This window comes from Mustela erminea, chromosome 4 (genome assembly GCF_009829155.1).
Source record: "Mustela erminea isolate mMusErm1 chromosome 4, mMusErm1.Pri, whole genome shotgun sequence".
In the NCBI taxonomy this organism is placed as follows: Eukaryota; Metazoa; Chordata; class Mammalia; order Carnivora; family Mustelidae; genus Mustela; species Mustela erminea.
The window spans coordinates 63,405,726-63,430,884 of record NC_045617.1 but is presented as its reverse complement, the minus strand read 5'-3'; the positions used below and the strand labels follow the sequence as shown (position 1 = coordinate 63,430,884).

Sequence of the window (25,159 nt, the reverse complement as noted above, 5' to 3'; positions counted from 1 at the left end):
GGAGAAACCGCAGATTTCTCGGTGCCTTAAGAAGCTTCCCAAAGTAAAATATGGATGCGGACTTTGGCATATTTTTTGGAAAAGCACATAGTAACTTGGCCCCACAACAGTTGGGATCCTCACTGAGACCAAGTAGTTAGTACATAGAGCCATCAGCAACACGTCTTCTCTGGGGACCGCTACTATAAATCTATATGCCTACGTGTTTAGCAACCCAGTGCATTCCAGACTAAATGAAAGATGTCGAGTCTTGGAAGAATTCCTAAGAGTTAAATTCCAATCGGTTTCATTTAATTCAGAAAATATTTATTAAGTGCTTATTATGTGTCTAGCATGGTGAGAGTTAGAAACATCTGTATAAACTTCTAGAAATGCCACTAAAGTTGGCCTCAAAGGATGTAGCATTTTCATTTTACTGTTCTGAGAAACAGTTTCATAAGCAGCTACGTCTTTCTTTCTTTTTTTCCGATTGGATTGTTTGATTTTTTAATTTAAATTCAATTAGCCAGGATATAGTACATCATTAGTTTTTGATATAATGTTCAATGATTCATTAGTTGAATATAACACCCAGTGCTCATCATATCACGTGGCCTCTTTAATTTTACTCAGCCATCAGACAGGATGAGTATGTACCATTTACCTCATTGATTTCTAATGAGATCAAAGATACCAGTCAGAAAGACGATGTTAAAGAGGCAGCCTTTAGGGTCTTTGGGGATAGTATATCAATGCTAGAGTCAAGAGGTAAAGAACAAAATTCTTGACAAACACCTAACTCCCTCGCTTGTTTCCACTGCTCCCCTCCAAGTTAGATATTTACATGCTGCATGGGGAACTTCAAATCAGGACAATCCTATGTTTTTCATCTCATGCAATAGCCTTTTCAGTTAAATTCCAAGAAGGGAAAACAGTCCTGACACAAGGTGATTTACACAGAGAATCAAATGACTTTACAGGTATCTTTGTTTCCGGAAGAAAAAAAGGGACCTCCATTCAGTGCAGTGTAAGACCTTGGCAGCAGAAGGACATTCTTAAGAATTATCTGAAAATACTGCGGCAAAGAAGTCGAGAAGGAAGCAGAGGGTTTATCCAGCATTGTGTTCCAAAGTACTTGCAACATGTACAACCTTATCATACCCTACAATGACACTGCTGGGAGTACAGGCTGTTTACAACCAGAAAAAAGGCAGTATATAGTTTTCGTGCTAAATTATACTCACTCTCTTAGGCGACCAGATGTAAAAAGTGTGACAACAGTTCAGGCAGTTATTTTGAAAAATTTACTCTACATTTTTTAAAAACCCAATTTCTCGTGCCAGTAGATGGCACTAACAGTATACAATAACAAATTTAATTCCTTCCACTCTGCTTTGAAAAGATTGTACTCTTGTATTGAAATATTTAAGTAGCCAAGACAACTGCACTAAAAAATCCTGAAATTTCTGTAACACAAAAATAATTAAAACAACAACAAAGAAAACCCCAAAAAACCCCCACAATACACCCTTAGGAAAGCAGTCCTGTGGAGTTGGTCTGTGTAGCTTATGTCCACAAAACAGCTTCACTCATCCTGGACTGGACTACCCATTGCTCTAATCCAATCTTGTAAATACTCTGTCATATGATTGACACATTGCATTTCTTGCCAGCAAGCGCAATGCCGAGCAGAAGGCACCACATGGAGTCTCTGTCCCCCATATCATCATAAAAATCAGTGGAACAAAGTAAAACAGAAATTGGGAGTCAGAGGAAATAAGAATACAGAAACACAATAAAAATAAATGATCAAGCTAATGGGTGACAGGAAAACACTCAAGGAAGACAAGGTGAGGAAGCATTTAGAAAGGTAGACTCATAAAGATCAAAATTAAGAGGAAGGAGTTTTAGATACCTGTGAATAGCTGCAAAAAGGTCTTCTGTGGTCCGGGGTCTACTGGGGGTCATCACCTCATCACTCCCTTCTTCCCTAAGGAAGTCACTGGCTTCAGAGGAAGAACCAGCTGTGTCAGGCTCTGGCACTCCAGCTAGAAGCAGCAAGCACAGGACGCACAAGTGACTTAATTTCAGTCTTCAGCCAGGCTTCCCAGTATCCTGTCCCTGCCATTCCTGCCAACGGAGGACCACAGGACAGGCAGGCAGTGGGGTCTGTCGTTTTGATCTTCGATTCTGATCAGGAGAGCCAGAGCTCATTCTTTTCTGTTGAAGTCTAGAACTCCTACTGAATCTATCTTAAATCTTGTTGTAACATTTCTCTGCAGCTCTCCAGAAGGGAGACTACTCCTCCTTGCTATTTAATAATACCCTGTCTGATGCAGACCACCCTACCCCTCTATTTTCTGACGTTCAGGAAGCAATACCCTGAGATCTCCATTTTTTTTTTCCCCCCAATTTCTTAAAATGCCTAGTTGGTAACCTGAGTGTGTGGCCGACCCGGCAGCCCACATGCTGCTGGCTTTCCAGGGGACACGCACTAGCCTTCTCTTCTACAGGGGCTGCATATGGTCCAAGGGGAATGAGAGAGAAAAGCATACTCACGCCCTCCGTCCTGGAGCGACAGGCAGCTCTCCACGCTGCCTCCACCGTCTGCACCGTTCTCGGCACCTGGCTCCTCCCGCGTGGGGGCTGGCGAGACATCGGGCTGCACCATGGGGACATTGGCTTTCACTCTATCCGGGGACGCGGCTCCTGCGGCTCCTCCCTCGAGAACCAAGCTGCCAGGGCCCGTCTCCTCAGCACCAGCCCTGGCTCTACAACTCTCTGTTGCCTCTCCCCTCGTGGGAATGGGTGATGCTCCGCTCACATTCTCCGCGGGCTCCGCTGTGAAATCTCTCTGCGGAGGCGGCACCACGAGGAACAGTTTGGGCTTCTTGGAAATGGGGGGCGGCTTCCTGCTGGGTGAAGGGCCGGGGGGCTCCTGCAGCGGGGTGGCCCTGGGGTCCGGCCCAGCCTCTGACTCCCCGGCGCTGCCCGGGCTGCGGCTCGGGAGGCCACGCTCGGCTGCACTGTCCTGGTGACCCTGACTCAAGCTCTTGGCAGGAGTCGGCGGCGAGCTTGTCACAGAGGCAGGCTGGCTTTCACTCTCCATTTCATTTATGCTATTTCGGGATTTCATGAAAGCAGATGGCTTTAAATGATACTGGGGAACAACCGGAGTTAGTTTTTCCTGAGATACTTGTTCATATAACAGTGCTTGCTCGGTTCCTGAGTGCTTTTTCACGGGCCTCAACTGTACCATCTGCAACGCTTCGGTGGTTATCAGGGGCATGGGGGGTCTGCTGCCCTCCTCCTTGTTAGGAGGCTGCCGGAAGGCCTCCCGGGAGCATTCTGGCTGGCCAGATTTTTTCAAAGGCGGCCTGGCATCTTTCATCCATTTGGGGTCAAGGGGTGGGGCAGGCGGGGGAACTGAGGAGGGTCCGGAAGCGGGGGCAGGCGGCAGGGAAGCAGGGGCACCCAGAGTAAGGGGGCTAAGTGCCCTGTGGGGAGGAGGAAAGCACGCGCTGGTGGGGGGAGAGAAGGGAGTGAGAGCTTCTGGCGGCGGAGGGGGGAAGAGGGGAGACTGAGGCAGAGCGCCGTTGGGGGAATCCGCTGAAGGCGGGGGAGGAGGAAGGAAAGGAGACTTGTCCGCAGGACATGGTGAGGGAGGAGAAGGAAGAGGGGCAGCGGCAGGGGGAGACGCCAGCACCGAATCCAGCTTCTTCATGGTCCCGCCCCCTTCCGTGGAAGTGTTGGAAGACAGAGACGTGGACGAGGAGGAGATGGAGACTGAAGATATCAGAGAGGACTTCCTTTCTGGCACCTTGGGCTTGGTCTTCCCCTTCCCGTTTGCTGGTGACGCTGACTTTAAAAACACAGGCACGGGGGTGAGTGCTGTGGGTGTGTTGGACTGGCTGGAATACCCACTGGACGGAGAAGTGACCCTGTGGGATTTCTCCGGCGATGTGATCTTTGGTTTGATGGAGCCACCAGGCACTTGGGGCATCATGGTCCTGGCTCCCTCGTGGACATGGTGGACTGGCCCGTTCCCGGCCCGCGCCCCGCTGCCGGCCGAGCAGCCCCCGCCGGCGTGCCCGGGGTCTTCCTGCATGCCGGTGTAGTCAATGTAGTAACCCCAGGGGTCCGTGTACTCCGACTTGACGCTGCTCGTGTCGCTCTGCGACGGCGTGGCCCCGCACAGGGAGTAGACGTTGGGGGTGGTGGCCGAGGTCATGCTGCTGCCCCCGCTCACCGTGCTCTGGCTGCGGGAGCGAGGCAGCCAAGGCTCTTCGAAGTCACTGCAGGGGCTCTGCGAGGGCGAGCTACCGCCCTTGCCCGGGAGGCTCAGCTGCAGCGAGTGCTGGAGCGAGGCGATCAGGCTCTCGTTCAGCGCCTGCCCGTTTGACTGGACGCCTTTCTTGGGAATCCTGCGCAGGGAGTCCGTCCTCGAGGGTGGCAGAGGCGGCTTCTTCGCTTTTTTCAGAGAGATATTCCGTGAGAGAGACTTGTCACGGAAATGTGACCGGTCCCCTTGGTTTTTCTGAGCTCTCCCATCAAACACGTTGACCACACTGTGCCTGGGGTTCCCAAAGCCATCGCTACTGTTCTGGTTTCCAGATCTGCATCCCGGGTCAGGCTGCATAGACGTGTAGTAGCCATCATGCTCCTCTGAATACAAGGACCTGGCATCATCTTTGGTGGATGTCTGGTCCAAACTGCAGCTGCTCACGTTACTCCCGGGAGTGGAGTAGCCAGTTGCCCCATGTGCCTTCAATGGGGATGCCTGCCCGTTACCAGAGGCACTGTATTCCCAGGGCTCGGAGCTGCCGGGCCCCGTACCTCCTGAGTAACTGGACTCACTCTTGCCATCCACGTCCTGAGCATGGGCTGGAGAGCTCAGGTGGTTTTTACAGTTATAGCTCATGGCTTGGGATCCATTCTCCTGATGTGCTGGCATATTAAGAGAGACCGCTGAGTCACAGAGCGACAACAGCGTGGTGGCAGCGGGGGAATGGGGACCTAAGGCCTGTGAAAGAATGCTGGGGTGACCCTCTGTCCAGTTCCCACTGGGAGGCTGATGGTCCTCTTTACTAGCATGCCTGGAGAGGAGGTGGTCTCTGGATTTTATCTTTGCGTACGAAGAGGAGCTGGTAATTTTGCTGTCCAGCTGTCCTGAACTCTGAGCAGTGTGAATAATAATAATCTCCGAGGAGGAAGAGAGTGTGGCATTTGGGATGATGCTGGTGGAGTAGGTGGCGTGAGGAGAGACCACACATGCTGGGCTGATTACATTCTCAAAAGGCCTCAGCTCCTGGGACTTGGGCCTCAAAAGCATTCCAGTCCTTGAGGCTCCTCCTAAATGTCCTAAGTTTTCATCTACTTGTGGGTGATCGCTGTGGTAGGCATAAGGGCCATCCAGGTCTTCTGTGGGGCCCAGGGCTCCCAGCCGTGGCTCCAGGGACTGAACACTCGCCCTCGCCCCAGAACGTGGGAGACTGTGGAAACCAGCATCACTGTTGAGGCGGGAAGGGAATACAATGCCCGCAGAATCGCTCAACACAGACATGTTCCCAGAGGAGCCTGAGAAGTGGCTCATCTGGGCAGCAATGCCTTGCCCCTTCTGTGCCCTGATTCTTCTCATGGAAGGTGGTACAACTTTCACTTCCTCAGTCTGACAGCTGGAGTCCCTGGTTTCTGAGCGCTGCCCCGCAGACCGAGAGCTATCAAGCCTTCCTAGTGTAGAGTAGTGGTCTGGGGTGTATACTGAGTGACCCCCAACATCATCTTGGCCCGTGCCTGATGCTGGAGATAAAGCAGAAAGAGGCTTGTTATCTAAAAATATCTTAGTTCATCACCTGTACCCTCATCCCCTTCTTACCCTGTTGTATTTAAAAAAATACACATATTTTCTACTTGATCTAGTTTCTTTTCTCCTGTAGGCAGCAGAGTGAGAGTTTAAATAGTTACTGACAGCTCCTAAAGTAAAAACCTTTATTAGGAATTTCATGTACGTCTCTTGATTTGTACTTCAAATCCTCCTATAGACTAAGGGCTACATATGGAATTCTCAGTTACTCTCTTTGAGATCAAGGCTGAGTGCCTGTTGGAAGATCTACTTTTCAAAGAATCTCCTTTTAGTAAAGATTTCAAGGTGGCCTGTCACCCACCAGGTGACTGTGCAGGGCATCTTGTCAAGCTGTGACCATCTTTCCCAAAGACAGATGAATGGAACGGTTCAACAGGAGGCTACAGAGACACTATTTACAAGGGATATTGGTATAGAACAGTGTTAATTACATTAATTTTTTATGTCAGAAGAAAACCTAAGGAAAAGTGATTTACAGGCCCATCTGTGTTTCAACCGTTCCATTATCCATCTTACACCATTGTCATCTGTCTGTCAGTGACATTCAAAATCCAGAAGCAATCTGTTGTGTTCTGGTGGGGGAAAAGCAGCAGGAACTGATCCAGTGAGCTTTTCCTCAAATTATAGTTATTCATTTCTTGGAGCTTTACAACCAAACTGAGAGTAGGTAGGTATATTTAAAGAAAAGCAAAGGAAAAAAAAAAAGGCATCAAGAGGGCCAAACAGAGGGAAATGGATGAGAAAAAAAAAAACCAAAACAAAAAACCAAAAACAACCCTAAAGTGTAGGTAACAGTTAGATTTCAAGCCACCTAGAACGGAACAGAATCTTTAAAAAAACAAAAAAAAAACAAAAAAAACACCATAAACCAACAACTTAGTCAAAGTGGAGAGAGAGAGGGAAAAAAAAAAAATCAATTCATGCATAGTAACCATTAGGATACATTAAATCTTGAAAAATAACAGTATAACCAGTTTTTTTTACATTGTTTCAAAAACTTAAAAAAAAAAACCATCTCCAGCAGGGTTTTGCTGAGCAATGCAAGCTGAGTACTTGCCAGCATCTTGGCTCACTTGGGTGATGGGATTCCTGGGAACTCCCTCCCTATCCCGCGTGAATTTACCACTGTCCCTGGCTGGCTATAAAGCACTTTGCTCATCTGAATAGCAAAGGATATTACAAATATGGCAGCAATGTTCTTGTATGAAGCACAAAGAAGATGTCATCCTATGAGGAATAAAGCATAAAGTACCTGTTCCCTCACTTGTGATGATGGAGACTATTTTCACACCTGTATCTTTAGCAGAGAGCATCTATCTCCTTTCCCTACCCTCTGCCAGGCACACTCACTGAAGACAGACAGATACACACACATACACATAAGGTTCTTCCCTAGAAAGAGAGGAAGTGGGCAATGGGCAGGAGGAGGAGAAAAGTCCACTTTGAGGAAAGAAAACAAAAGATAAAGTTTTTGCCACTTGGGATTTCTGAAGGGAGAAACTGACTAGTTTGGCTGTATCAGTTTGCACCAGTTTGGTTCCAAATATTCAAGATACCTTATTCCATTCAACAATGGATTTTACTAGCTTTTTCTTTCAAAATTGCAGTCGTTTTTGCAGGAGATCAGTGGTAGATTTTGAACTGTCTGTAAGAGCCATAAACAATATACTGATTCTCTCAGTTAACAATTTTGAACATGAAACCATTCTAGGCTCCTGAAAATGGAAATATAGCAATTTGTCCACCATCTACGGCCCAGCACAACTTTCTTTTCTTTTCTTTTTTTTTGACAGAGATCACAAGTAGATGGAGAGGCAGGCAGAGAGAGAGAGAGAGAGAGAGAGAGAGAAAGAGAAGCAGGCTCCCTGCTGAGCAGAGAGCTCCATGCGGGACTCGATCCCAGGACCATGAGATCATGACCTGAGCCGAAGGCAGCGGCCTAACCCACTGAGCCACCCAGGCGCCCCCAGCACAACTTTCTTATTAAAATAATGATTTTTTTTTCCTTGGGGCGCCTGGGTGGCTCAGTGGGTTAAAGCCTCTGCTTCAGCTTAGGTCATGATCCTGGAGTCCCAGGATTGAGCCCCGCATCGCATTGGGCTCTCTGCTCAGCAGGGAGCCTGCTTCCCCTGCCCACACCCCCAACCCACCCCCCACGCCCCACCTGCCTCTCTGCCTACTTGTGATCTGTGTCTGTCAAATAAATAAAATCTTAAACAAAAACTAAAACTAAAACAAAAAACAAAAATAATGATTTTTTCTGAAGACCTTTAAAAATATACGTAAAGGGACACCTGGGTGGCTCAGTTGGTTAAGCAGCTGCCTTCGGCTCAGGTCATGATCCCAGCATCCTGGGATCGAGTCCCACGTCGGGCTCCTTGCTCAGCAGGGAGCCTGCTTCTCCCTCTGCCTCTGCCTGCTACTCCGTCTGCCTGTGCTTACTCTCTCCCCACCTCTCTCTCTGATAAATAAATAAAATCTTAAAAAAAAAAAAATTAAAAAAAAAAATATACGTAAAAAATAACTCATATATCATTGATTAAAGGGATCCCTGAAGTTCCATTCCCAGAACAGAGCCTCTAATATTTTCACAGTACAAAAAGTGTCACATATTAAAGGACACAAATAAATGGATCTTGACCAGAATTAAATAACAGAAGGAGACTATGAAAAGACATGTGCAAACAAATATAGACCTCTGAGGTGTTGTTAAAACTCTTAATAGGATGTATCTGATTATAAAATATAATGTAAAGAAATAATTATATGTATTTCTTACTTATTACATAATACTACAAGGGATATTCAATTAAAAAAAAATGTAATCAGGGGCGCCTGGGTGGCTCAGTGGGTTAAAGCCTCTGCCTTCGACTCAGGTCATGATCCCAGGGTCCTGGGATTGAGCCCCACATCAGGCTCTCTGCTTAGCGGGGAGCCTGCTTCCCTGCCTTTCTGTCTACTTGTAATCTCTGTCAAATAAATAAATAAAATCTTTTTTTAAAAAAACATGTAATCAATGAAGACAGGTTAGTTAATTTAAGGTTTAATATGTGGATTTATAAAAAGTTGTGTCTGATCTTATGTTCCTAGTATTCTTAATACAAACTATCAATAATTATTCAGAAGGGGATTCCTTTTATTTTATATAAAGATTTTAGTTATTTATTTGACAGAGAGAGAGAAAGAAAGGGGTGGGGGAAGCGTGAGCCAGGGGAGAGGGACAAACAGACTCCTTGCTGAGCAGGGAGCACGTCAGTAGGTGAGATCCAGGAACCCTGTGATCATGACCTGAGCCAAAGGCAGCAGCTTCACTGCCTGAGCCACCCAGATGCCCCAAGAAGGGGATTCCTTTAAATGAAGCTTTTTCTGCTTGGGGAAGAGGTACTGTTCTAGAAGTATCCAAATTACTCAGTAACCAAATATAATTATATAACAACAAAATGATCCTATCTGATTCTAGAAGATGAAAACTCATGAGGGGTTGTTCAAATACATTTCTATGTACATTTAAGATAGTAAGAGTAAAAAAAAATTATGGAAGGCAACAAGCCATAAACTGCTTGAAACAATAAATATCATATCTTGACTTAGCATTATTAAGTGGCTCACCTCTAGAGTCCATTATTTATGGATTTTGAAGTGAAAAGCACGTAGAATTAAGTACAATCAACTCTCTAATTCTGGAAGAATCTCTGGTTAGATTTTTTAAAAAATCCAAATCCCCAACAACTTGGGCAAGGTCTAGTGAATGGCAAGTATCTTTCTTAGTGAATGTCCTTTTTTTTCTGATAATCATTTCTCTTTTTACCTCATTTGTTTGACAAATTCCCTCCATTTTGTATCTAGAAAAGTCTAATTTTTATGGAAAATACCAAGTGTTTGTTTTTGAGAATCATTAGTTAGGTAGTACAAAGCTTTGAACCACCAGATAACTTAACAAGTACAAAATATTGGGGAGAACAGGCAAGATCACCCAGAAGTCATAAAATGAAGAAAAATGTATGATCCAAATTTTCTGTTGAATGTTACTGTATTTGTTTTCCCTTACTCTATCAATCCTTCAAACTAGCCTATCTATAAAACTACAATTGTTTGTCTTTTTTTAATTTTTCCCTTCTTTCTTTCTTTCTTTCTTTTTTTTTTTTTTTTTTTTACAGTAGCTCTTAGATACAACTGTCCCAGGTGACCACCAGCTAGGATCCAAATCATGTCATTGACTATGAAATGACATCAACTGTCTCCTGCTTGGCAATCACAATGCAATGATATGGGGAAAGCTATTTTCTTTCCTCCAGCATTACTGGTGTTTCTGTATTACATGCAAAAGAGAAATGAACATGGGCCCTGGGGACTCAATCATTGATTTTAAAAATAAAATTAGAGAAGATATGATTTACGTAGGTGATCAGATCATTCTAGCAAGGTCAAAGAGGCAACTAAGTTACTGGCTCCATACTGGTTGGTTTGGTAATTAAAGTGATAAAAGTTTCTATCTCTGAGGTTCTAAAAATCATATTATATATACACATGTAAAGAGCTGAGGGGCATAGAGAGAGAGAGAATTCATGTTGAATACTTGTGTGTATATATATCTTTACCTGGGCCTAACTGTTCTTACACTCTTTGCAAAAAGCCATCCAAAACCTACCTGTTTGGTAGTACAGCCACTAACATGTAGACTACCTCAAAACATCAACCTTGTTATCTTACAAAGGGTCCATCTTTAAAGTCACTCCTTTAGGTTAAAGAACGTCCCCTAAAAGACCATTTAAAATACAAATGTTACCTGAGTGCTGTAAGATATGAGTACTGAACATATGAGTATGTACTAGTTTCTTACATTAGTTACCTGTCACCTAAAGGAGAGGGAAAAAAAATAATAAAGAGTCTGAAAGAATGAGCAGGACTGGCCCAGATCTGGAAGCAGATGCAGCAGTATGAACCAAAGACAAATTTCATAAATCCTATGGATGCGGTCTTGCCTCTGTTTGTGATAAAACCCTGTATTATGAAATAAGATGGGCACCTGTATGCCATCTGGGTCACTGGAACTACCTAGAGCAAAAGTAAAGCATCACTATTCTTGTCCCACTGTGGCTTTAGTCTGGAAGGCGGAGTGTACAGACTGCAGAACTGGGCAGCAGTACGAGAGAATACCAGGTAGAGAAGAGCCTTCTGTCCCTAATACAAGGCATTTAAGCAGGGTGTTGAGAAAAAACGCACAGGAACAATGTCGGCAGCTGCAATGCCACCTCAAAGTGCTGTAACAGACAGATCACCACGGTGAGGATAGACTCATTTTGACTCAAAGACTCCTGGGCACGTTCAGAAATAATTATTCTGAGTTTCTAGACTATAAACTTCAACAGGAAATGAAAGTAAACACATCAGGTTAACTATAAGGAAATCACTCCACAGGCCCGCTGCAGAGAAGAGGCAAATTTCAAAATAGGTAGTATTAAGTTCTCAACAGTAATTATCAAAGCAGCTCTCGCGCGAACATATAGTGAACATATAGCACCGGGCACCAAGTGCTTCACCTAAGTTCATTAAGTCCTCAAGCCACCCTGTGACATACGCCCTGTTAGCATCAGCACCCACACTTCTTGAATGCAGAAGTAGACTCCGAGAGGTCAAGTAATCAGCTTGAGGCCACCCAGAGAGTAAGGGTTTGAATCCACGCAGCGTGGTGTCAGAGCACCTGCCCCTTACCCAGTATGCTCTCTGCTGCCTCTGGAGACATTCCCAAATGGGCCCAATAAAAACCAGAGAGAGGAAGTGAATATAGAAGGAAAAGGATTATCCAAAGCACATATAAAGATAAGCAGAAATAATCTGGATACGTGAATTATGTAAATAACCCTTTCCACTAGCCGCTCCCCCTAAAAGGGGAAGGTGTCTTTTTTGTGTTTTTATCACAGGTTGGAAAATACCAGAAACCTATGAAATTGTTTCATTGGAAGCTCTCCTAAGGCACTATCCAACACAAATGACTATTTCTAGGGTACTGGAATTTACTAAATATCCCACACCACTGTCTCTTGGATGACAAAACGCCACCAACACTGTCAGTATGACTAGGGAGTCAGTATTCATAATTTGAAGTCCTAGAATGAGTTTTCAGTTTTATGAAAACTTAGGATTGAAATGGAAGGTAAGTTTCGTTGTGGAAATACCCGGCGTGCCAAGGTTCACAGAGATGAGGACATGACTGTACATTTCCATCATCCCAGTTAACAGTTTTCATGTAAGCTCTTCCTGTTCCCTTCTCACCAAAATTCAACAAATCATCTGCATGGGATGTTAAGACCTGCACCCAGTGCCTCACTCAGGAGGAGAAGCGGTCCCTCTGGGGACACCACACGGCTATCAGAATGTATTGATCTCATAAGCACGGTAACGAGGTTAGCGTGGTAATGCTGAGCAGTAACCAGGGGCAACAGAATACAGTTCTGATGAGCCATACCTAGCTCCTTCTGTATGTTGTCAGGGATTCCTGTAATAGTCTTTCTCCTTTTGACTTTCTTCGGTCGTCTTACCAGAGTGTCTGTGTAAATTAGAGACCGCCGAAGGCTGGCCTGGCGATCGAAATTCTCCCCTAATATAGAGTAGTAGAACAAGCAAAGCAATGTTATTTTCAAGCAAGCCGACACCATGCACTTTCTTCCAGAAGCTGGTTGTAAAATGATAAGAAGGTATTAATAATGATGTTAGCCAGTCATATGATGATGGATGAATGCTGAAAGGACAAAAAAAAAAAAAAAAAAAAAAAGGAAGGAAAGCACATTATCATCATAAGGCTTTTTTTTTTTTTTTTTTTTTCCCATTTCCAGGTGTGTGTCCTTCCAAAGGAAACACCTTGATCTCATTTGCAGACATCCTGGGGTAACAAGGGCCAATCTGTTAGTAACACACCTGAAGACTGATTCTGTGTTATTTTTAAAAGATGGCTCATTTGGAAGTGTTTTACATAGGCCTTCTACTGAAATCTCTCTTAAATCAGTGTACTTGAGATGGCAGTGGGCATATTGGGTTTGTTTGGTTATCTCTTGTCTTATGTCTTGTCCTCTGGAAGGATACAAATAACTTATCAAGAAGAGCTTTTTCTTTCAGTCAGGGAGGCTGACAATTTGGACAGGCTGTGGTTATTGCTATGGTGTGAGATACAACTATCACGACCAATAAAAAGCCTTATAATGATCAAGTACTTTTACCACAATGAGACCCAGTAGCACTGCTGTTGTTAAAGCTGAACTGCTTTCTCTGTAATGATCAAGTACTTTTACCACAATGAGACCCAGTAGCACTGCTGTTGTTAAAGCTGAACTGCTTTCTCTGTTTTATAATCACCTTTTACAATTGATCTTAATTCAGACATTTCCCGTAATTTTACAATCAAACCTAGAATGCCATATCAACAGGACTTTTTTTTAATCTCTACATTGTGAGCTTGTGTGATTAACACACCAATGGGAAACCATAAAATAATACAGTATCAGTTACTGATTGGTCTGCTTTATTAAATTATTTGCCAGTTTAATCAAATAAACTTTTATAGCACTGTCTTGTTAAATGGTTATTCTCCTCAAAAAGAGATTTAAAAAATATATTATGTACACAAATTATACACTTCCATCACTCTTATGTTGTAAAAAAAATAAGTATGAAAACATTTACTCTTTTTAGCAATACTGACGCACATTCATAGTGGTATGTTGTAAACAGTTGTACCCTCTATTTAAATAGGAATAAACTGCACAAAGAAACTTATCTAAAGAGAAGATAAAAGATCTGAACAATCAAAACGCAGTTCACCCAGGAAGCAACAGACTTAAATAAATACTGGCAACTTTGAAAATGCCTGCAACTTTGTTCCTAATGGAGAAAACCAGAAAGGACTGAGAGAAGACAGTGAGACACCAGAAGGAGCCAACGCTGTGATAAATGCACCACTATGTGTGAGAGCATACATGGTGCTCATAAGGGGCAAATGAGTTCCTGCGGCAGAGGAAAACAATTTTCTTGTATCAAGGCATTAAGAACACACAAAACATGATAGTTCCATTTACCCTCTAGTTTTGCTTCCTAAAAAACCAAAAGATAAGGCACCCAAACTCCAAGGAAATTAAGAAACAAACCATGAGAATGGACATCGAAGACCTATGCCGTTAAAGGCACCAAACTCTCCATCTTGCATCAGGACCTAAAAGGTCTGTCCCTCCTGGTGGACTACACATTTCTTGAGGGTAGGTATCATGACTCACATACCTTAGCACCCCCTGTGTCACTTAGACACAAAGTGGGTATTTAATAAATACCTGCTGAGAGGAACTAAGTCCCCCCCTTTCATTGAAAAACAGCCTTAGTCATGGTTACTACTTAGAAATAAACGTGGCTAACTCAGACATTAGTACAAAGCCAGTTCGTCAAAACTGCTGAAGCATGTTTACCCCTCTTTTTATCTTCCAGGTGGAAGCTTGTTATTCCACATGGCAGAATATGAAGCCTATGCATAGATACATTTCATTTGAAACATTTTTTTCTCTTCAACTAAAATGATGAGCCCCTACAGGACTATGACTAAAGGGATTAAATTGATTTTCCGGCTGGCAGCTCATTGTGCTAATGTTCTACCTCTATGCCTGGTCAGCTTCACTCTGGATGGGAAACAGTATATTTATCGACATTTCTTCCCCCTGCTGAACCTGACTGAAAGTCAAACTGGATGGTCAATGTTCATCCAAATGAATGAACATATGACAGTTCCCTATGGGAAGCTACATTTTAGTTTCAAAAGTCTTCTAGGGCTTCAGAAATACAACATTTAAGTAGTGGAAGCTATATAACACCTATGTCAATTTGACTGCTAAAAGTGAAGAATTTAAATACAATGCTTCTTTATATCAGAATATGAAAAAAAGCATCTCTTTATGAAATGTAAGTGTATGTATGTGAACACTTGGATCCAGAAATACATAATTAGGTACTATATTTAATTATTACATTTTGGAAAATGTTAACACACAAAAGTCAACTGCATTTTGAAGTAACTCATACTGCTCACTTCTTTATTGTCATTCACCTTTCCTCTGTGGTAGCTGAACGACTCCTTTTAAACTCTATGTACTTCATATCCACTTAAGTCCTCAATAGGAGAGAATTAGAGCTCAAAGATATAGCACTGTTTACTGTTGTTACAGTGCATTTCATTGCAAATAATTCTTTATTTCTGAAGCTATTGTTACTCTGTTTTAAATTTCCTAATCTCAGGATAATACATTTATCCTAATTCCATTAAGGACTGTCATATTTCATAGCACAATCTTATCTTATAATACTACTGCTGAGGCATTTAATCATATATAATGTAATTATGTTTCTGCTGCATTTAATCAATCAAATAATGTAATGCATTTTCTTACAGAAAATATGTGTCCACTTATTCCACCAAGCAATGAACACACTTTATTTCTGAAACACAGCTACTTTGAAAAATAACCTTAAAAAGATATGACCTAGGTGCCTGAGAATCATATTCAGAAAGAGCAACCATATTAGTTGCTAAGCAAAATGGAATAAAATACTATGTTATTTCTTTAGGCTTAAGTACAATAAGTATGGAAAAATGTACATGGAATTTAAAATAATACATTCACTTATTTACTAAATTTCTCTGGGATTCAAAATAGATGTCATTTTTATTCTAAATGGAAGTTTTAATCGGCTATAAGGTTTTTACAAAATCTTCAATAACTATCAAAATGTAAAAACCTTTCTAACAGTGATCAACAGTGGTACCTTCAGAAGTACAGCAAGGTTGCTATGGGTTTTCATCCTAATTTTTAATGAAAATTCATCCTTACTGGTCACCTGTTTTTTTGGGTTCTGCCCTACAGATCTTGCTCTGTAAGGACTGATTATCAATGATGATTATTATTAATGTTTCATTTGAACACCCTATCCAATGTTAACTCTTAACACATCTATTTTATTTTTAGTACACCCTCCCGCCAAAACCACTGACCAATCTTTGTGAGCTCTGGAAATGATAAAGCAGGAAAACTTTGACTTTTAATCTTTTAACAACTCCTCTAAGTTTGTGAAATATTGCCTTTCAGCTTTATGTACCTTGTTATTTGTCCCCTTAAATATCACAGATGATTAAAATCTGAGCATAATATTAATATTCTAAAAGAACTTGAATTTGGGGCACCTGGGTGGCTCAGTGGGTTAAAAGAACTTGAATTTCATATTTGGCAATATTCATATTCCAACTTAATATAACATATTCTAAAATTTTATATTCAGAAGGAACTGATTTTTATTTGAAGAGTGCAGAATTCAAATTTATGGGAATCAAAATATAATTTTGCCATCCTATTAACTTTAAAATTGTTAATTCACTTGATATTATTTTAAGCAATTTTCCCTTTTTCTGCTTGAGAAGACAAAAAGGTAAGAAAATGTATCATTTAGAAATATCACAAAACTGTTATTTCTTCACTTCTATAAATACTATATAAAACAAACCTTTAGAAGGGAAACATGTCATTGTTTTCTTACCCAGGACCATGTTTAGAAGATGTTCTCAAATAAAATATTTAAAGTAAGATATTTTAAGTAATTCAATGAAAAAAAAACACACACACTTTTGATGAATTACATGATATTAACCTTTGGTAACACAGTGTTCTAACAAGCAAGAAATATTTCATATGCACGCACAAGTTTTAATATTCCTTTCACTAAACGAAGAGCAGGAAGCCAGAGTACAGCTATTTACCGCTGATTTATAAATGAGATGCTAAGAGCTCGTAACAAACAAAAGCCCAAGTGCGTTTAGAAACCTATCTGCATAGCAAAGCATACCAGTTATGTTAATGGGAACCACATCAGCCTGGACCGTCTGGGCTTGCTGTCGCATCTTCTCTTCTGGTGTTGGCAAGGGAAGTGACTTGGTCCAATTTGTTTGAGTATTAAGGTCAGAGAAGTCACTTGAGGTTGGCGTTTTAGGTCTCCTGATGGAAATAAGTCTTTCTTCTTCTGATGAAGAAATAGAACACTGCAGGGGAAAAAGGAAGAAGAGGTATATCGTGTAAACAGCTGGCAGAAACATTTAAAAACACATTTCTTATTAAAAAAAAATTTTTTTTAAACTGATTTAAAGCAACCAAACAAAAAGTCACATTTAAGAAAGAAGCAATGGTTTGCAAGAAAACTGTTCTTCACCTTGAGCTTGACCAGTTACAGATAAACAATTCACACAGTGGCCTTAGTCTCTAAACCATGAGGACTGCAAAAGGTTTTGCTGACCCACAATATCTTTTCAGTTCTTCCTGCTTTTCCTATACTTACTGTGGTCAGAAAGCTTATGGATTTTGTTTACCACAAGGAGCCTAGAGAAACTTCATGGCTGGGGCCATCGGTTTCCATTTTTATAAAAGTTTTATTTGCTCACAGTAATTTCTAGCCTCATCTTATTTCTTTTAGGCACTGACTTCAAGGAACACTTCTGAAATCATAAGGCTATTGTTACTCAACTGTGTGTGCTCTTCTGAAACCATTTATGTGAAAAAAATCAGTGTGAAATTGTTAAATTCTAAGAAGCTGACTGAAGCTCTCTGCTTTGAGCCTTATCAGAATTCCATGAAAACATTTCTGGCAGGGTCTGTTTTGATACAGATTAACATCCTAACTGGGGAGCCCGTCTTCCATCCTTTTCTTCCCAAACCATCTTAGAAAGCGTAAGCAAGAAACCTGGCAAGCGCTTTCTGATGGACTTCACGTGGCTGCTGAGCAGCTGGTTCTTCGACAGAGCAGATCCAAGACCTCAAAAGAAATACAGTGTGCTCACAAACAACAATGATGACCAAATAAGGGTAACTGGCTTTTGTTGGGAAATTGCAGTAACATAAAATAAATGTCTAAGAACGGCCCTTTGAGTTGAAAGCATTTCAACTAACTTCCACTTGTGAAAATAAGGCATTTAAAAGAGTTTTACTTAAGAATAAACAGTCAATGAACCTTTCCAAGGTTCCCCAGGAGTATCTGTGTCACTAGCACCCAAGTCAGTTCAACACTCCGCTCCCCAAACCACAAAGGGGGCTACCCTCCTCACTTCTAATACCATAGCTTTGTTTGCCTATATTCAACCAAAGGGAACCATGGTGTACATTCTCTTTTGTAACTTACTTCTTTCATTCAACATCATGTTTGTGAGGATTCATCTATCTTTAAAAAACAGGCATTGATATCTTTCTGGATTTAATGCAAGTTTCTAAGAGGACACTGGTAAGAAATTTATAGAAATGCGTCAGGTAGAAATTTCAATCACTAAGAAGAACACTGTCACCACTGCTTATTACTATTGGATTCATCTTATTGCAAAATATCTGTTTTTATTCTACAACTACCAGCCCTCCACAAATTTGAAAAAGACTACAGAAGAGCCAACAGAAATGGTTTGGTGTTGGGGACAGGGTCTAGACTAATAATCTGAAGACTGGAGTCCATTCATTCTATCCTTGCTGGTTAAGTGATGTCCAGGCTATTTCTGAACACTAAAGTTTCCTTTGCTATAGGTTTACCTCCTGAATCCCCCCAAAGAGCTACTCTTAAGACTTCTGGTATCTGTGAAAATGTCTATGACAAATATCATGGAAATGAAGGTAATGGTCATAAAACGTGACTTCAGGAAAGCAAAATCATGAATTGACAAGTACCCAATTTTTTCTTTTATTGAAAAAATACTACCAACAATGAAGGTGTTATTTATTTAATAAAATAAATCGTAATTAAATATCTCTATTGTTGACTTTATATTCTTGATACATAAAACATGTAAAATGATACTCAAGTTTCTTTCCCACCAAAGGAAAATGTGAAATAATGTTTGTAATTAAACTGACAAATAAATATAGTCAACTTATGATGAGCATATGTTACTGACATCTGATTATGGTACTAAATTATACCATATCCATTCATGTTTAATCCACTTCTGGGAAAATAGTTACAACTCCTACAGATCCTTGAAAAACAATCAAAGGAATTTTGGGGTCAGCAGCAGTAGCTAAGCCAGAGTGATATAAATATATTATTCCAGCCTTTTTGCACTTGTAACATTCTTGTTAAATTTGACTTATATATTCTCTACCGTTAAGACACAGATCCACACATACGTACACAAAGTAAATTAAAACTAATTTTATACGAGAATTTCATGAAAGTTTCAGGACACTGAAGAGTGAGTCTCAACCTAGTAAACTGGGTTACTCCATTTTTCTGATGTACACAGAGAAGTAATTTTTCAGGTAATCCTGAAATAAGGCACAAGCTTTGAAGGCCATGGGAAGCACATCCTAACAGTGAGAAAAGTAAAGCCGCAGCTTGATGGAGGATAAGTAGCAGGGTGACATCCTGCAGAGAGGGTTCCCTTTTCCATGTGACATCTACCAAGGGAGACGATGAATGAAGCACTGTCTCACAGTCTGTGTGCGTCTCAGTGGTGCTCATCAGCCCCAGTAACCTACTTTGCTTTTAGTTGGCTGACAGCGTCAGGACTGACAACTGATCACAATGAAACAGTCCTTCGGTTTAGTCTTGCTGCCATGGGATAATCACCAGGGATAGCTCCAGTATGACAACTTTCAAAGGTAATCTGTTCTATAAAGTACTCCCTTCATTTGCAAGAAAATTTCCCAAGCACAGCACAGAATAATGTTATATACAAATGTGACTATTACGCAGTGCTTAAACGTTCTAATGAAAAATTAAAGCCAGGAAAGTAATGACTTCCAGAACAATCTAACTCTTCTTCCTCCTAGTATTTATAAACACGGCAAAGGGCACAAGAAAAAACCTCCTGCATCTCAACAGTGAACACATCATAATTACTCCAGTAAGGTGGATATTGTAATGCTCTGGTTTATTACGTTAGCCTCTCAACTGGTCTCCATGCTTCTGTCTATGTTGACTACCCTCCCACTCCAGGTCTATTTCTCAGAGGCCAGGGGAGCCTTTTAAAATGTAAGTCTGATCATGTTGCTCCTCTGCTCAAGGGCCCCATCATCCTTACTATGACCTTCAAGGCCCTACGTGATCTGCCATTGGCCCTCTGCTATCTCTGAATCTCCTGCTATTCTATCCCTTATCCTACTCCAGCCACACTACCCTTTCCATGCACTTTCTTGTACATATCATGTACACTCCTGCCTGCCTCAGGGCCTTTGCAACTGCTGCTCCCATTTGCTGACGTGCTCTTCCCTTAGACATCTACAGCTTATTTTTCTTTGGGTGTTCATTCAAGAGTCCCCTTCTTGTTGAGGTCTTACTTCTTCAGTATCCCTAAAATTTTAACTGCTCCCCAATATTTTGTTTCTCCCCTCTCTGTTCTTTCTCTTTAGCACATATCACTTGTATCCATAAATTTCAGTTACTCATCTTGTTTATCTCTCCCATGAGAATGTAAGTTCCATGAAGCTTTAAATCAGAACTGCATGGAGAACCCTTGAAGAATTTTCGCTAACAAAGGGTCACCCTTTAGTAACTGATTGCTACATGCCTTGCTCTGGGTTGCAGGCTTTGAAGAAATTGGTACCTCATTTTCATCTTTAGAGCATTAGCCTCATTTTATAAATAAGGATATGGAGCAAAGTAAGTTTACTTTTGGGAACTACACAAGTGAACAACCGGGATTAGAATCCAGAATTGACCCCTCAAAAGTCTCTTAAACAGTGTATCAACCCGGCAATATTTGCAGTCAATTACTGGGTTGTCTGATCCAAAGATAAAAATCTCCATTTGTGTCTCTTATTTAAGAACAAACCTTTTGCAAATCTATAAAAGCCCCCAAGTGTGGTATAATAAAAGAAGTACTATTCCCCAGAGTGAAACACTAAGCATCAGCACCCTGGCTCTGTCATCTAGTAGTTGTAGGTTTTGAGCCACTCAAACTCCCTGTGTTCATAAGACAGTAACTCCAAGAGCTTCACCATGCTTCGTATTAATGGAATCCCTCAATATGGACTCAATTCTTTTTCTAAACATTGAGTTTAAAGTTGGCTTGCTTTCAGAACTTAGATGCAGATTTTAGACATGTCCATTGGTCAATAATGTGCATCAATTCCCCATATCTTAGTCCTGGAAGGAATGGAGAGTCACAAATGAACCAAGAAGCCACCATTATCTTGCACCAAAATACTTAATTTAGAAAAGGAAGTCATCAGCCACCCCAGCACTTGTTTTGTAGATTTTGGATGCTGCAAACCTCCATTTCAGAGACTACTAGCCCTGTCTGGAAATCAGACAAGCTCCCACCAGATGGACAGTGGAGCCTGAAATATGATGTCTTTGGCAGTTCGCCAAGTTATCAAAAAGTGAGCTTAACTGTGAAATCATAGACTAGCCCAGGCTGCTGCTGCTGCTTCTTTTTTTTTTTTTTAATCTGCTATGCTCTTAGAAATTAGAAACTAGAATTATAACCAGAGCTAAATTTAGCACTCATGTAGCAATTATTACATGAAAATACAGAACAGATGAAACTATACAAAGCATTATTTAAGAGAATTATCAACATGTAATCCACTCATTTTTGTAGGACACTTATTCAGTCTTTGGCGACTTTCTTCCCAGAATTACATCTCTCTTTACTTTTGGTTTTCAAGATTTTAGATGGTTTCATAAGGTGTCAAAACTTCTGCAGTCTTTTTTGGCTTGTGCTTCCTCTACCCTTAGTGTATTCAGACAAAAAAGAACCGGACTTAATTCTGTTCTCTCCTATTTTTCTTTCCCCCTCTGGACTAACAAGAACCAAAAAAGAAGTGATGGTAGACATGGATCCACACAGAAACACAGTTCATGGTTCATCCAACAACTTCCATGACGGCCCAGTAGTGGTGACCATGTCCACATTATTAAATAACTGTCTTCCTTTTCTCCCCGTCAGTGTATTATTCCATTTACTACAAAGATAGCCCCTTTATCAGTGTTATCTATTGAGTTAAAATAGTGTGGATTTCAACTCTTGCATTAAGTGGTCTTTCCCTTAAAATAACAGAAGATACTTAATTAGAACATAAATGTTTAAAATCATTCAGCATTTGTTTTTAATCTTTTAATTTCCATAAATGATATATATAAAGTATGTAACATAACATAATGACTATATCAGAACTTACCAACCCATGACTTACATAAAATATTACCAATAACCGCATCTACCTCCATGTTCCTCCTTGCATCTCCCAAGGTAACCCCTCTCCTGAGCTATGCACTAATCATCCCCTTACTTTTTGTGATGTGTGTACAAACAGGTGTAAATTACATCTTTATATTTGCTTTGGCTTTAATAAAAATGGTTTCATTCTCTGTGTTGTGTTCTTATGTTTCTAAGACATAGGAACACTGTTTTTATGTGAGCCTACAATTCACTCATTTTCGGGCATACACTCCATTCCAATGCCATATTTATCTATTCACTCTTTTATCGATGAATAATTGGGTTGTAAAAGCTGTTCTTTCTGTCATCTCAACAATTGAGAACGCCCGAAGAGAAAGAGGTGAGGAGGAGAAGGCCGACATGGCTAACACTCAATTCCCCCATCCACTCCCCGAGGGAGGGAAAGCAGGAGCTCTGGAGCCACAGATCTGGATTTGAATCCTGGCTCACTTGTAAGGATGCCGAGGGTGTTCACTTTCATGACTGGGATGGGCTCATGTGTATTAACATATGTCAAAACTTGTTAAATTGTATAATTTAAATATGTGTATTTATTTTACATAAATTGAATCTCAGTAACACTGCTCTAAAAGAGAGATTTCAGTTTCAGTATCTTAAAACTATGTGATCTGAAGCAATGATATCATCTCCCCAAAATACAGCTTCTTCATCTGTGATTGTGAATAATCCAAGCTACCTCTTGTGGCTGCAGTAAGTACTAAGTAGATTCACATACAGCATTAAGCCTAGTCTTTGGCTCCTCAACTTCTCCGCATGCTGGCACTTGGTTCCATATTGGGAGATGATAGAAATATCAACAAGAATGCTGTGTCCCCATTTAGAGGGGAAGGCAGACGTGAAGAGAGCCTTATTCCAGTGTAATGGGATGTTTACAACAAGAGAAACTGGGACAAGTTACTAGAGACACGCTCACCGGTCTGAATGCATAAAGGCCTGGAAAAATAACCGTCCCCAGTCCTCTCATTCTTGTAAGACACAGAGTGACAAGGTGTCCCAAATTGTAGCACACTGAACACATGGAGCTAGCAGACTCCTCTGTGTTCCCACAGTGCCCTGAAATGACTCACACAGAGATGCCCTGACATGACAGCATCTAGAGGTATCATGGGTTTTTTCCAGACCATAAACCACCTGAGGCCAGGTACTATGTGTATGTACTGAGCCCAAGGAGCACATAAACGGTTAAAAAAAAAAATCCAAAAATCATGAATGAATGAGTATCAGACAAGTCAATAGTAGAATGAAAAATAACAATAGCAGGCATAATGAGAAGAAATTTGGTTCATTTAATAACCTTGCCCTTTTGTTTCATCAACATAGCACAAGGAAAAGGAAATGGAGTATAAAGTAAAAGGCCTTGCACTCATGTCTTCCCTGACACACTCTAGCCATGTGCTCCTAGGAAAGTAAGTAATTTCATAAATTCTGAGTCTCAGACTTCAGATCATTAAAATGATAATAATGATTATGAAACACTTCTTTCACAGGAGTTCCCATGGAAAAGGAGATACACTGTGTAAAAAGTTTGGAAAATATTCTAAAATGTTGTACCATTATTATAAAGTTAATACGAGTATGATCGCTAGGAGCTCTACTTGGCGATAACCTACAAAGAAAAAACCACCAGAATTTTTTTAGTAGTTGCTCAAACCTCTCAAATTCATTGCTTTAGGCAAGCAATTCTAGGTGGGTGGAATAAGAGACTGAGGATGGCTGGGAGAGTGGCCAAATGTCATTGTCCATGAGGTCATTTTCTTTCAAGTCTGGTTGAAAAATCAAGCAGTTTAAGGATACTGTACTAATCATTACTTGAGCATATTCTGTGTGCCAGGCACCAGCGAAGAATTCCACAAACCTTAATTCATTTCAACCTCACCACATCCCTCTCCAAGGTAGATAAGGTAGCCATGTAATTTACTATCAAAGCCAGAATTCCTTGGAAAGTGAAAGGGGGTGCTCTGAATAATTATACACGCTAGCAGCTGTAAACCAGTCCTGTCCTGAGCAAACCACAACACAGGGCTTATAACTCTTTATAGTGTGGAAACTGAAGCTCATGGAGAGAAGCAATTTATGTAAGACTACTCGGCTTCAACAGGTGGAAAAGCCACCCCAAATCACTGTTCTCAAGCATCATGTGATGTAAGACTCCCACCTGTGCACTTACAGAGCAAGGCTCCTGTCCTATTGTCTTCCTCAAAGTCCTTCTTTGATTTAACTATGCCTCATCAATGAAGACTAAAACAGAACCTGAGATGCCAGTTCAAAGAATAACAGGAAATGGAAACTCTGGGGTTCTATCAATACTATTAAAGCCAACCTTTTATTGCTATAATCCCAGTCTAATTTATGTGTTTGGGGGTTAATTTTACACAAGAGATTGAGTAACCCATGACTGACATCCTTTCTGTTGAGACAATGGGGCCTCTATGAATGTTTCCCTGATGCAGTGAACCTATCATCAAATACAACCTCCAACAATGGCAGTTGAAGAAATGCCCTATCAACTCACAGGAAATGTTTTGTCATCTCTAACTGAACTTCCTTCAAATACCTGAAAAACCTGTTTGGTAGTACCTGGTACACACTGAAAACTGAACACACAAAAACCCTCAAGACTCCAACAGTACTAAAGCAATGACTTACTCTCTGATTTCATAGTTGAAAAAAAAAAAAGGTATTTTGTGAGAAAACCCTTTGCAGACAGCATTTTTCAATCAGCAGGTTTATATATAACCTCTATCACTGGAAATATTTTAATTATTTTTCTTGTTACACTTTGAAAGATACATATGGGTATCGTTAGCAAAACACCATTCCTTACACCAAGAACCGGAGTCTTACTTAAGTAAATGTTTTGCATTAGGATAGACTGTAGAATAAATAATTCTCTAGAATAAACACCCAGAACACATGTCCCCTAGGTTTTCTGTTCTAATTTAGGTATTTAGCCTTTACCTTATTAGTAATACTCATTTTAGAAGAGTGCTACCATCCTGGGCATGTAATAAATGCTTCATATGGCTGAATGCAAATTAGATGTTTTTCACTCTATATGCTTCTTTCAATGTCAGAGT

General features: G+C 41.0%; 1 protein-coding gene across 6 annotated transcripts in view; it reads right to left on the bottom strand.

Moving 5' to 3' along the window:
• The window catches only part of NHSL1 (NHS like 1), a 229,637-nt gene that overhangs the window by 5,256 nt on the left and 199,222 nt on the right, over window positions 1-25,159 (bottom strand). For 5 of the 6 annotated variants that reach the window (XM_032339387.1, XM_032339382.1, XM_032339385.1 and 2 more), the window contains exons 4-7: window positions 16,712-16,904; window positions 12,309-12,440; window positions 2,539-5,778; window positions 1,895-2,027 (exon numbers count right to left, since the gene is read on the bottom strand). In XM_032339387.1, the coding sequence (XP_032195278.1) occupies window positions 1,895-2,027; window positions 2,539-5,778; window positions 12,309-12,440; window positions 16,712-16,766 (3,560 nt within the window). In that variant the 5' untranslated portion in view covers window positions 16,767-16,904. The remainder of the gene's footprint in view (window positions 1-1,894; window positions 2,028-2,538; window positions 5,779-12,308; window positions 12,441-16,711; window positions 16,905-25,159) is intronic. The other variant, XM_032339383.1, reaches the window with a different exon arrangement.